The sequence below is a fragment of the Pygocentrus nattereri genome, chromosome 16, assembly GCF_015220715.1.
Source record: "Pygocentrus nattereri isolate fPygNat1 chromosome 16, fPygNat1.pri, whole genome shotgun sequence".
Lineage (NCBI taxonomy): Eukaryota > Metazoa > Chordata > Actinopteri > Characiformes > Serrasalmidae > Pygocentrus > Pygocentrus nattereri.
In genome coordinates this window covers 7361999-7373897 of record NC_051226.1, presented here as the reverse complement: position 1 = coordinate 7373897, position 11899 = coordinate 7361999, and the positions used below count along the sequence as shown (strand labels likewise).

The 11899-nt window shown below is 43.1% G+C and overlaps 1 protein-coding gene across 2 annotated transcripts in view; it reads left to right on the top strand.

The window, feature by feature from the left end:
- The first annotated feature begins 1054 nt into the window (after positions 1-1054).
- Positions 1055-11899, top strand: part of LOC108444384 (WD repeat-containing protein 7) — a 269505-nt gene continuing 258660 nt past the window's right edge. The window contains exons 1-2 of one of the 2 annotated variants that reach the window (XM_017725554.2): positions 1055-1223; positions 11622-11793. In XM_017725554.2, coding sequence (XP_017581043.2) covers positions 11635-11793 — 159 coding nt within the window. In that variant the 5' untranslated portion in view covers positions 1055-1223; positions 11622-11634. The remainder of the gene's footprint in view (positions 1224-11621; positions 11794-11899) is intronic. The other variant, XM_017725555.2, reaches the window with a different exon arrangement.

Here is an 11899-nt window from a genome sequence, read left to right as displayed (position 1 = left end):
TGACTGTTTAAACATAAACTCTCTCAATTGTATTATTTCAGTTGATTTTCTTTCCAAAATAAGACACCATCTTTTTTTTTTTTTCATGGTACTGTTTATTTTGTGACCATGAATAAACTTCTTTTCCTTCAGAACTATGATTGATTTACAATGAATGTTGTCTTGAGTCATTTCTTTCACCAAGACCGTTTTCACTAGCTTACGTCCAACCACACTTGCATTAATGCATCTGACTTATAAATTCATAGAACACTGTCTTTCAATATCTGTGCCCATAATAATAATAATAATGATAATGATGATAATGATGATGATGATGATGATGATGATGATGATGATCCCTTAGATCTCTCTTGAAAGCTCATTCAGGATGAAACTTACATACAGGGTAAAGGACAATAGGCATAAACTGGAAAACAAGGTTTTCTTCAGACAACAACGATATATATATATATATATATATATATATACACACACACACACACACATACACACACAGATCAGTCAATAACATTATGACAGCTCCACTTAAAACTCCAGCAGCACTGCTGTGTCTGATCCGCTCATACCACCACAACACACACTAACACACCACCGCCACATCAATGTTATTGCAGTAATGAGAATGATCCACCACCCAAACAGCACCTGCCCTATGAGGGTCTATGGGGTCCTGACCACTGAAGAACAGGGTATAAGGGGGTAACAGAGTATCAGAGAAACAGATGGACTACAGTCTGTAACTGTAGAACTACAAAGTGCAGCTATACAGTAAGTGGAGCTGATAAAATGGACAGTGAGTGTAGAAACAAGGAGGTGGTCATGATGTTATGCCTGATGTGTGTGTGTGTATGTATGTATATATATATAAAATCCGTTTGCTGAATTTTTCTGATACCCACAGTATTTTATTTTTTATTTATTTTCTCCTGTTATAAAGTTTAAAAAGGAATGAATGTAAAACGAATAAAGGAAACAGTGAAAGAAGTAGAACGAGATCAGATGCAGCTGCAGTGTCCAGTCTGGCCGCTAGTCGGCAGCACCGTTCCGAGCGCGCACGGCAGGCGTCGTACGTGGTGACGTCAGCGCGCTGCGCGGATCAGCTGACTGCAGTCCGAGGACGAATTTACGGGAGAACAACATCAAACACTGCCGCGAATTTCTGCTCTCATCCCGCTTAAATCGTCCCGCAGGCGGGGCATGCTGCTGTAGAGGACCTTACGGTAAGATACGCCTCACCAGAGCGCGTTTAACTACAATATGAACCCAGAATGAGTGAATAAACCGGCCCCGAAGGTGCGACGCTGCAGTGGTGCTGGTGGTGATGGTGGTGATGGACACCGTGCTGTGTCAGGTTAACATCAGTTTTATACAGTTTTATACTGGAAACCTTCATTTACCGCGGCTTGTGTTCCTTTATGTCCTTGAATGAACGGCTGTGGCGGCGTTGGTGGTCTTCTCAGGGTCTTTCTGGCTGTAATCAGGTGCAGAGTGGCTTTATTCCCTGTGACGTTAGTGCTGGGCGATATCAGCCAAACTCGGTATCGCGGTTTTCCCCCAGGCGTATTTCGGTACCCGGTGCGATTCAGGTCAGCCTCGTTAAGGCAAATGTCAAGCCAGCGTTTATTAATATGAGGCCTGAGGGCAGCAGTGGTCAAGAGGAACACAATGTGCCTGGAACTGTGCACTACACACTATATAGTGCACTATTTTGGGGTTCCACCTTGGAGTGGCGTCTGAAAACACTGCGGCAAATCCAGTGCAGACACACTAAGTACACCCAGTGTACCCCAGGGCAGTGGTCTCCAGCTCTGGTCTTGCTGAGCCTGCCGCGATTTGCCACACCTGCTCCAGAGAATCAGCCACTTTCCAAGCTCCTGATTGGCTGGATCAGATGGCATAGCGTTAAGGAAGGGGCGGGGCAGTTTATTGGATTCAGGTTGGAACAGGAAGGCGGTTCTCCAAGACAAGGGTTGGAGACCACTGCCCCTAGGGTAGGCGGGTCAGACTGGGGACCTTCTGGGTCAGTGCTTCAGATATTGGTGTTTAGGCTACGTTCACATTATGAGCCTCGTTGGTTAAATCAGTTTTTTTGCCCTAATGTGACTCAGATCTGGTGTTTTCAGGGCTGTGTGGACGCAAATCCGGCCTGAGCCACTTTCATATGTGGTCCTAGTTCGGATACGTATCCGATTCATGGCCGTGCGACCTTAATGTGACGGTCGGATCTAAGTTCATGCGCTTTTTTCCACTGCGCGTGTCCACTCACTGTCCACTCTATTAGACGCTCCTACCTTGCCTGTCCAACTTGTAGATGTACAGTTAGAGACAGTGGCTCATCTGCTGCTGCACAGTTTGTGTTGGTCATCCTCTGGTCCTTCATCAGTGCCCACAGGACGCTGCCCACAGGACGCTGCCCACAGTGGACTATTCTCAGTCCAGCAGTGACACTGAGGTGTTTTAAAACTCCAGCAGCGCTGCTGTGTCTGATCCACTCAGACCAGCACAACACACACTAACACACCACCACCACGTCAGTGTTACTGCAGTGCTGAGAAGGATCCACCACCCAAACAGTACCTGCTCTGTGAGGGTCCATGGGGGTCCTGACCACTGAAGAACAGGGTAACAAAGTACCAGAGAAACAGATGGACTACAGTCTGTAACTGTAGAACTACAAAGTGCAGCTACATAGTGATAAAATGGACATTGAGCTTAGAAACAAGGAGGTGGTCATAATGTTATGCCTGATCGGTCGGTGTATATTGTCATGTTGCCCATCCCTGGGAGAGAGAATGCTTTCCTCTCACTCGTGTCTTGTGCTCTCTTTGGCTGTAGCTTATCGCTGCCCTCACCGCCGGTCACAACAGGGACGGTATAAAGCAGGACACAGTTCACTGGTTAAAACATGAATAGAAAAGCTCATTACGCTCAACATGTGGAGAAAGGCGGGACTTTCAGTAAAAAGAGGCGGTCGGCTTGCTAGTCACGCCGTGATCTATGCAAGCGTGGTTGCCAGAACCATCTAGAAAAACATGCATTTTTTTTGCATTAATGAACCAAATGCTACAAACCAGTCACACGGTTTTGTCAGATTTAATGACCTTCAGTTTTGAGTATTTCACCTTTGGTTTTTCTCAGTTCAAAGAGAGATTAGTCTGGTGCTCTATGGCTGGAAATAACTTTTAAGAGCTCCCTCACAGAAAGTGGTCCCATGGTTATGAATACGCCGCCAGTTTTGAAATCAGATTTTGGCCCAGAAATGTTTTTTTTTTTAATCCATTCATAGTGGAGAGGTGCATGCAGGGCTTAATCCTCCCCAAAGGTACTGTTTTTCACTTTTCCACTATTTTATCAACATTTAACATTCAAGCTTAGACCCGTGTAGGTTCACTGCTGGTTTAGGATGGTAAATAAAATGTCTGTGTTTGTGTTGTAGTCATGGCGACCCCTGCTTCCTATCACCACCACTGTAGAGACATCTGAGTCTCTACAATCAACCATTTCGCTCCAAACCACTGTGAATGGCTCTGTGTGCATGTCAGTTATTTGGTTTTGGAAAATTAGTGGAATTCCCCTTGAACGATCAGGTCCTGGATATTGTAAGTAAAGCACACAGAATAGAATAAATGATCTAAAAATATTAACAGCACACGTGGCAAAAGGAAAACTGCTGTTTCATCATCTGATTAGCGAGTAAATCACTAAAAATGTTGTTAAATCTCAAACAATGTCCTGGTACAGGCGTCACATCGCTCAGCAGTAGCTTGGTGTCAACCAGTGGAGGACAGTATCTCAGTAAATGTAATTAGTTTCTGTACTTAAGTAGTTTTTTCGTGTATCTGTACTGAAGTATTTCCATTACTGGGCGACTTTTTCCTTTCACTCCACTACATTTCAGAGTCTAATATCTGACTTTTTCCTACATTCTGAGAAATCTGTCGTTCCTTTTGGTTTCTGTGTGTATAAAAATGTAACATGTCAAAACGAAAGAAGCGCAAAGCCAGAGCACCAATCAGGGCCCAGCGGTCACTTTGTTTAGAGCTGGTTTTGACCTGTTGGTCAGACCGACCCAGTGCAGCACGCGGTTCAACGTCAGCGCAGCAGCGTAAAACTTTGGGAGAGTCTGTTCAACATAAATGATGAACTAACCTAACTTTGTGTAAATAGAGCTCAATATAGAAATATGTCCACATATGCAGTCGAGACTGACGCGGCTTTTTTCTGAATTTCTACAAACACCATTTCATTTTATAGTAAATGAGTTTGGGCTGGTTTATGTTTATGAACAGACGCCTACAGATCAACATAGTAAAGGAGCTCATCTGTGATCCTGAGTTTAAAGCCAGTTTTTATTCAACTTAAACTTGGAACTAAGTTGTAAATAAATCTGAAACTGAAACTTTGCTTGTGTGTAAAAAGTGATTTCAGAGCCACTCGGTTCTCCCTGATGGAAACTGTTTACCTTCAGTGTTTTGTGCTTATGATCATTTTAATAGACGTCAGCGTCACTAATTAATGACCTTCTATTAAAAGACTGGTTTACCAAGAGAGACGCTGGAGGACTTTCACCTGAAATGAGTTCATGAAGCCAGTTTGGTTATAAAAATGATAACAGGACATCAGAGCCAGAATTACTCTTTTAGTACTTTTACTTTATACTTAAGTACATTTGAAGGCAAATACTTCAGTACTTTTACTCAAGTGGAGGTCTAAAGGGAGGAACTTCTACTTTTACTGGAGTGATGTTTTACCTTGGGTATCTCTACTTTAACTCAGGTACATGATTTGTGTACTTCGTCCACATCTGGTGTCAACCTTACATTTTAAAATTTAATTTTCCATACACTCTTTAAAAAAAACAAAAATGTTCTTCAAGGGTTCCTTAGTATAGACGATGATTCTGTATACAACCATACACACTCAAAGAACCTTTTGCATGATTAAAGAGAGAAGAGTCCTTCTATAGTTACGATGCCAGACTTGTAACAACAGAAGAGCTCTTTTGGTGCTATATAGAACCCTTTTTAGAAAGGTTCTGGTTAGAACCATCTAAAGCCCCTGTGTCAAACACAAAATCAGGCCCCCACGCAATTCAATCCTATTATTAGCCTGTTTCACAATGTGCTGCACTACAGTCCCCAGCATGCACTGCTGTGTAATGTGCTCCAGCTTTCCTACCCCAGCAACAAACTATGGGACAGCAGTTACACCTCAATTCTACACAGTTCCACACCAGTCATATCACCAAAATGCATTTCAGCTTCGGTTCAACCAACATGAGCCCTGAACGTCAGCTCAGCAGCTCAGAAACTGAGCCCGAGGCTTAATAAACCTGCAGCAAGGAAAGGATGCCGGGTGTCTAGTTCAAGCAAATAGGCGGGTTTAAAGGACCGAGCTCCTGGGGACGTTTACATTTTCAATGTTTCAGCTGTTCATGTAATATTTTGAGGTCTATTACAAAGGTCTGTGTTTTACTGTCGAAGTGTTTGCGTTTTTTAATAAACAGTGTCCGGTAAGGGTTACAGCACAGCATTCATTAAAAATGAAATACATTTTTTTTTCTCTGCTGACAGATTGGAGGAGATTTTTTAAATGTGGCCTTTTTACTGGAGTTGAGTTTGCCACCCTGATCTAAAGCACATTCTCCATCAATCTGAAGAACCAGTTCCATGTAAAGAGCCATGTAATCATGCAGAGGGTTCTTCGAGTGTTCATGATTCTAATCCAGAACCCTTTTCTTTACTGAAGAACCATCATTTTTAAGTGTGTGCTCGAACTCCCCTGACTCATGAGCAGCTTGCGATGTAGGAGTGCTGTGTCATTCAGGACAGCTCTGTGGGGCAGTTGTGGGCCGGAGGTTAGGAAACCAGCCCTGTGACCGGTTTAATCCCCTGAGCTGGCAGTACTTGACTGACCTGCCCTTGAGCAAGACGCCTAACCCCCACCTGCTCCCCGGGCGCTGTGGACAGGGCTGCCCACTGCTTTGCCTCCTAGAGTGTGTTCACTAGTGTGTATGTGGTGAAATTTCCCCCTTGTGGGACTAATAAGGGTCACTTAATCACTCGATTGACCAAGTTTAGCGGTCACTTCCCTGTGGGAGTCTCCCTGATCTGTGTAGTTCAGTGCTGGACTCCACAAGCTTCTCCTTTGCCATCTCTTTCCTTGAAATAATGCTTTATTAACCTGTCAGTGTTAATATGTGAACTCTATCTCGTTTGGTCCGTAGGTTATATGACCATAAGCTGTATGAGCTTGTCTGAGCACCACTGTGAAGAAATGCTTCAAACCAGGTGGCGGAAAGGTGAATGTTTATCTCTTAAAGGGTTTATAGAAAGTTTGATTGTAAATAAAAGTAGAAATGACATGTAATCAATAAAAAAAATGGGTAATGTTGGATCTTCAGTGAAGCCTGCTTTCATTACTTTAGGCCACTTGGAACTGATTTAGAAGAGTTTCCTCATTATACTACATGTAGTAGTATGTAATATTTAAACTTGATGTTTTAAGTAAGTAAATAAATAAATAACCCACCAGCCCGTGGCATGACGTTTGAGTTTAACCCTTACCTTTACTTATTCTGTGAGTTTATTGGCCGGTTGAAAAGCAGAAATCTGATTGACTCACGTCGACCCGGAGTTTCCCATTGTCTGCTTACTAAGGGCACTTAGGCAATCGCACTGAACAAATGACTGATTATATATAATCTAATGTCTAATCTATAATCTAATTATATATATAATATAATGATTATATAGTCCTGTTAAAACGTAAAACCAGCGTCTTCCTGATTTGGTAACCTGCTTATTTTCTCTCCAGTCCTGTGATGACGCGTAATGAATACTCGATTATCGATTTCAGTGTTCTAATACTGACCTATGGAACGGTCAACCGAGTACTTGAGTACCTGTGAGGGTCAGCAGGAGTTTTTCTGAGTGGTCTCTTCTGAGCACCATCGTAGAACCTAATCAAACACTGTTTTATCTGAACTGAACTCTGACTCAATCAGCTGTGCTGGAGTTCCTGTCCCACATGCTGCTCTCTGTCTGTTGTGGACTGTTTGTCATTGATTAGTTAGGCAGCACAGATGGTCTCTCCTATAGTTGTGCTCAGTAGTTCGCCGCTGTGCTGGTGACGGAGACTCTGAGAGCTGCGCCGCTTTTAGTGCAGGGAAAAAACGTCCTTTTCACTTCTGCTTCCCGAATGGAGAACTCCAAAGTCAGGATGAGGCTGCCTCCCTTGGTGAAGATCAAAGCGATGTTTCGGAGAGTCAGGGTTTCCATGAAACGGCACAAACTTGTGAGGTAAATGTTCTCTTGCGATTTCTCCTCGTGGTTCTGAGTCTGTGTGGGTTACGGATGCAGATGAACGATTAGGCGCTTTGCTGTAACTGAAATCGCAAGAGCTGCAGTTTAAATGATGGCCTAGACCTAAAAACGACGGTTCTTCAGTCAAGAAAATGGTTCTATACACTCAATGAAGCCTTTGCGCGATCTGTGCATGGTGAAAGGGTGCTTCAGATTGATGGTGTGTGCTGTAGACGGTTCCATTTGGAGCGCTTTTACTTTTTTAAAAAATTGGTACTGTGTAGCACCAAAAAGCGTTCTGCTATTACCACAAGTGCAGTGACTGGAATGATGTATGGATTTTTTATTTTTTCTTGTACTTTGATTTAAAATACTACCAAAAATATGAATCTAGTCGTGTGTTTTCAACACTGTTCTGCACTAAATCAAATTAAACAGCCCTGTAGTCAAACATGCAGTTGTGAAGTGTTTGAGTACAAACGATATCCATGTCATGCTCAGAGAGGCATATTGTAATATAATGTATCATTATGATCATAAAAACTGTCATATTGCCCGGATCTGTGTCAAACCTTATACACCCAGCAGACAGAGAAGCCTTAGACTAGAGCTCACAGCCGAGCTGAGCTACTGCTGTGTTAATGTAGCACTGCTAAAAGGGCAGAGAATCTGGAGAAATCTCTGTATGCGAGGGACAAAGCAGAAAACCAGCATTTGCTGGCTGTGAACTTTGGGCCCTCAGACAGCACTGTGTTAAAAACAGACATGATTCTGGTGCAGAAATCACTGCCTGGGCTCAGTGACCCTTCTGAAAACCACCGTCTGTGAACACAGTTTGTCTCTGCATCCACTAATGCAAGTTAAAACTCTGAAACGCGTGTTAACGTGTTATTTAGGCTTAGAAAATCATGCAACTTGTGTATTGATACAGTCTTCTGATCGGAAAGCATCTTTGGAATGCGAGATGTGGTGCTAGATAGGTGGTTATTGGTCTGAAGGGCAGTATGTAGTGTGCAGGTATTGCGTGGTCTCTTTAATAGTAATATCGATGTGAGGCCTGTGATGTGATCGTTTACATATAAATGAATGTTATTATATGTAAAAGGAGTCGTGTGGCCTCAATAGTGTGATGTGAATGATGAGTCTCTCACATTACACCAATGTTTCTGTGTAAGTACTACAATGTGTTGGAGTTGTTGTGTGAGGTTTTATTGGAACGCAGTGTTTGAAACTGGTTCTTGATGGTACTTGCGCATACATGTAGTGCCCCCCCCCCCATATTTTACATAACCAAACTGGTATTTACTATGACTACGTTCAATATGTCTCTTACGCTTTGTTATTGGAGTAATTTTATATACAGATGTGTGTGTGTGTGTGTGTGTGTGTGTGTGTGTGTGTGTGTGTGTGTGTGTGTACATATAGCCTTTAGTCTGTCAGTTTTGATACAGGTTTGTCAGAAATATGCATCAAATTTCTTTCTTAATGTGTTTTATGCTTAAATCTTCTCAAAACTATCATGAAACTATCAAGTTTTTCCTGATATGGGGCTTTTTTCTGAGCAATAACCCAATTTATGAAAAAAAAAAAAACTTAATAAAAAAACCAATACAACGTAACCAGGTATGTTCTTCAGGCCCTGGTTCTAACTGTAAGAGAGCGCTGCAGGAGAATTTAACCACAGGTCGCGACCCGTCGGGCTTCTATTGCACACTCTGATGATGATGATGATGATGATGAAGGGTTCTTTAGTAAAGAAAATAGTTCTGCATACAACCATGAACGCTCAAAGAACCACTTGCATGATTAAAGGGTGCTTTGCACCATGATAAGGTTGTTCACATTGATAATGTGCTGCATATGGTTCTGTATAGAACCATGAACACTCAAAGAACCACTTGCATGATTTAAGGGTGCTTTGCATCTTGAAAGGATTCCTGAGATTGATGGTGAACGTGCTGTATATGGTTCTGTATAGTACCATTTTGAAAAGGGTTCTATATAGCACCCAAACGGGTTCTTCTGTTCTTATAGGCTTGAGAGTGTAACAATAGCAGAACCCTTTTTGGGTTTTCAGAAAGGTTCTACATGGAACCATCTACAGCACAGTTGGAGAAACTGTTAAAGAACTCTTTAATCACACATGAATGTTCATGGTTCTGTATAGAAGAACCCTTAAAGACCCATCTAGTTTAAGAGTGTATAACCTAAGAACAGCTCAACCTGTTTGCACCGAGGTCCCTGTAGTTTGTGAGTAATGAGCCTTGGTTTGTAATAAATCTGGGACTTTAAGGGGTTAAAATATGCATTTATTGTGCAAAGATGCTCATTTCAGACGAATTTTAATGAATTTGTTGTTAACTGAGTGATTGTGGCAGCCTGAGTGGGATGGCACCACAGATGCAGTCTGTACTCAGCACAGTGACTGTGTTAGAGTAATCCAGAGTAGAAAAAGCAAAAAAAAAAAAGTTTATTTGTTTATTTCTACACTCAGGATATGTTGTCATGTTTTCAGTTTGGTGTATTCCTGCTTCATATCCGTGTTGTGATAAAGTGCATTGTCTTGCACGTTGGCATCATGCTGTCCCTACGCACTGTCCCAGATCACTGAGCGAATAAAGAGTGACGTTTTAATTCTGGCTCCGTCACATTGAGCAGGCAGGGGTGGGTGCGGAATGTATTGACAGTGCACGCCTGGCTGTTTTCGCTCTGCTGGTTAGTGATTGATTGAATGATTTTACAGATCTATTCTGCTCTTCTGGGTAATGAAAAGCAGTGGCTTTTAGTGAGAACCCCTCGGTGGATGGAGGCCAGATTTGGGGAGTGGGGTGGGGGGTGGGGGGGTGTGATGTCCTCTCAGATCTCTTTAGCTTGTGAGGTCACATGGTTTCTCATGTGAATCTAATGTCACCAGTAAACGCAGTGAATTCATAACTATTTCATGTCGTAACTTTCTGTGAGGGAGCTTGTCTGTGAGATGGATGTCTGGTTCCTATCACCACCACTGTAAACAATTTTGAGGCTGGAGCTTAGGGAACCAGCCTTGAGACCGGAAGGTTGCCGGTTTGATCCTCTTGGCTGACAGTACGTGACTGAAGTGCACCTAACCCCCAACTGCTCCTCAGGCGCTGTGGATAGTGCTGCCCACCGCTCCGGGCAAGTGTGCTCACTGCCCCCTAGTGTGTGTGTTCACTAGTGTGCATGTATGTGGGTGTTTCACTGCACAGAAGTCTAATTCCCACAATCAGAAACACTCCCTATAACTTCAGCGTGAAGGGGCGGTGCTAAGCGGCTGTAGGCTCTGTAAGCAGATATATGTAAATGTGCTGGTTTTAGTGGCACCAGAAAAACAATTCATTCAAAATGGGTTTTGCTGCTTAGTGTCCACATATCAGGGGTTGGCAACATGTGGCTCTTTTACTGCCCTGCAGACGGTCCACAGCAGAATCAGATCAGTAGGTAATAATAAAATCTTCCTCCTTTACAGTAAAATAAAGCTCTGCTGATCCTTCAACACAGTTTAACAGTAAATGGTCTTAAACGCTGGAGTTAATGTAGAACTGCTGATTCACCCTTTAACCCTGAAGATCAGCGCAGACGGCTGGTCACCATAGCAACGCAGAGAACAGTCTCGCCAAGCTAGTAGCTGACACAAAGGCAAAGAGAGGTTAAAGACGAACATCGACAATTTGGAGATGAACAGACTCCAGCTGGTTTCCTGATATGTTTAATCTGCAACGAGAAACTGCCAAACACTAAAAAGTTAAAGGCTGAAGTCGCTTCGCATTCGCCAGCTTCTTGTTCCAGTTGTCCTGTCCCACCTTAAATGGTGCCGTGGAGTTACATTTAAGGTGGAACGGGGAAATGAAGCAAATGAGACGCTCACTTTGGCATTGAAAAAGTCCAACATCGAGAGAGAAGAAACTATTATACTGCACTATTCTGTTATACTATAACAATGTTGTGAATGTCTCCTGCTGGAGATGTGAGAAAAGCAGCTAGCTAGCATATATATATATATATATATATATATATATATATATATATATATAAAGACAAAGTAATTTTAGTTCCCCCCCCCCCCCCCCCCCCCCTCATTTTTTGGCCTATGCTAGGTGACTTGATCTTTGTTGAAAGGACATTATGGCTGTTGTTGACATTCGGCTTGCGAGACCCTGGCGTGTATGAAGCGGCGATGGAGCAGTTTGTTCTGCTCAGTATGATCTGGAAGTCGAGGCTGGTTCTCTGTTGGTCCGTTGGTGTCGTGAACTCGCCCCACAGCGTGTTTATTGTCGTTTTCTCTCTCTGTCGTAGTCTGAGAGAAAACATGTCGGGAAACAGTCTGGTATTACCCATAGTGCTGTGGAGCCGCAACGCGCCCACACACTGCATCTCCAGCCTGCTGGTGATGGACGACCTGGCCACCATCATCAGCGGCTGCCACGATGGTCAGATCTGCATCTGGGACCTGACCCCTGACCTCGAGGTGAACAGCTCTCTCCTCTCCTCTCCTCTCCTCTTCTTTTCTCTCCTCTTCTCTTTTGTCTTTCTTCTCTCCTCTCCTCTTCCCTTCTGTCCTTTTCTCAACTCTC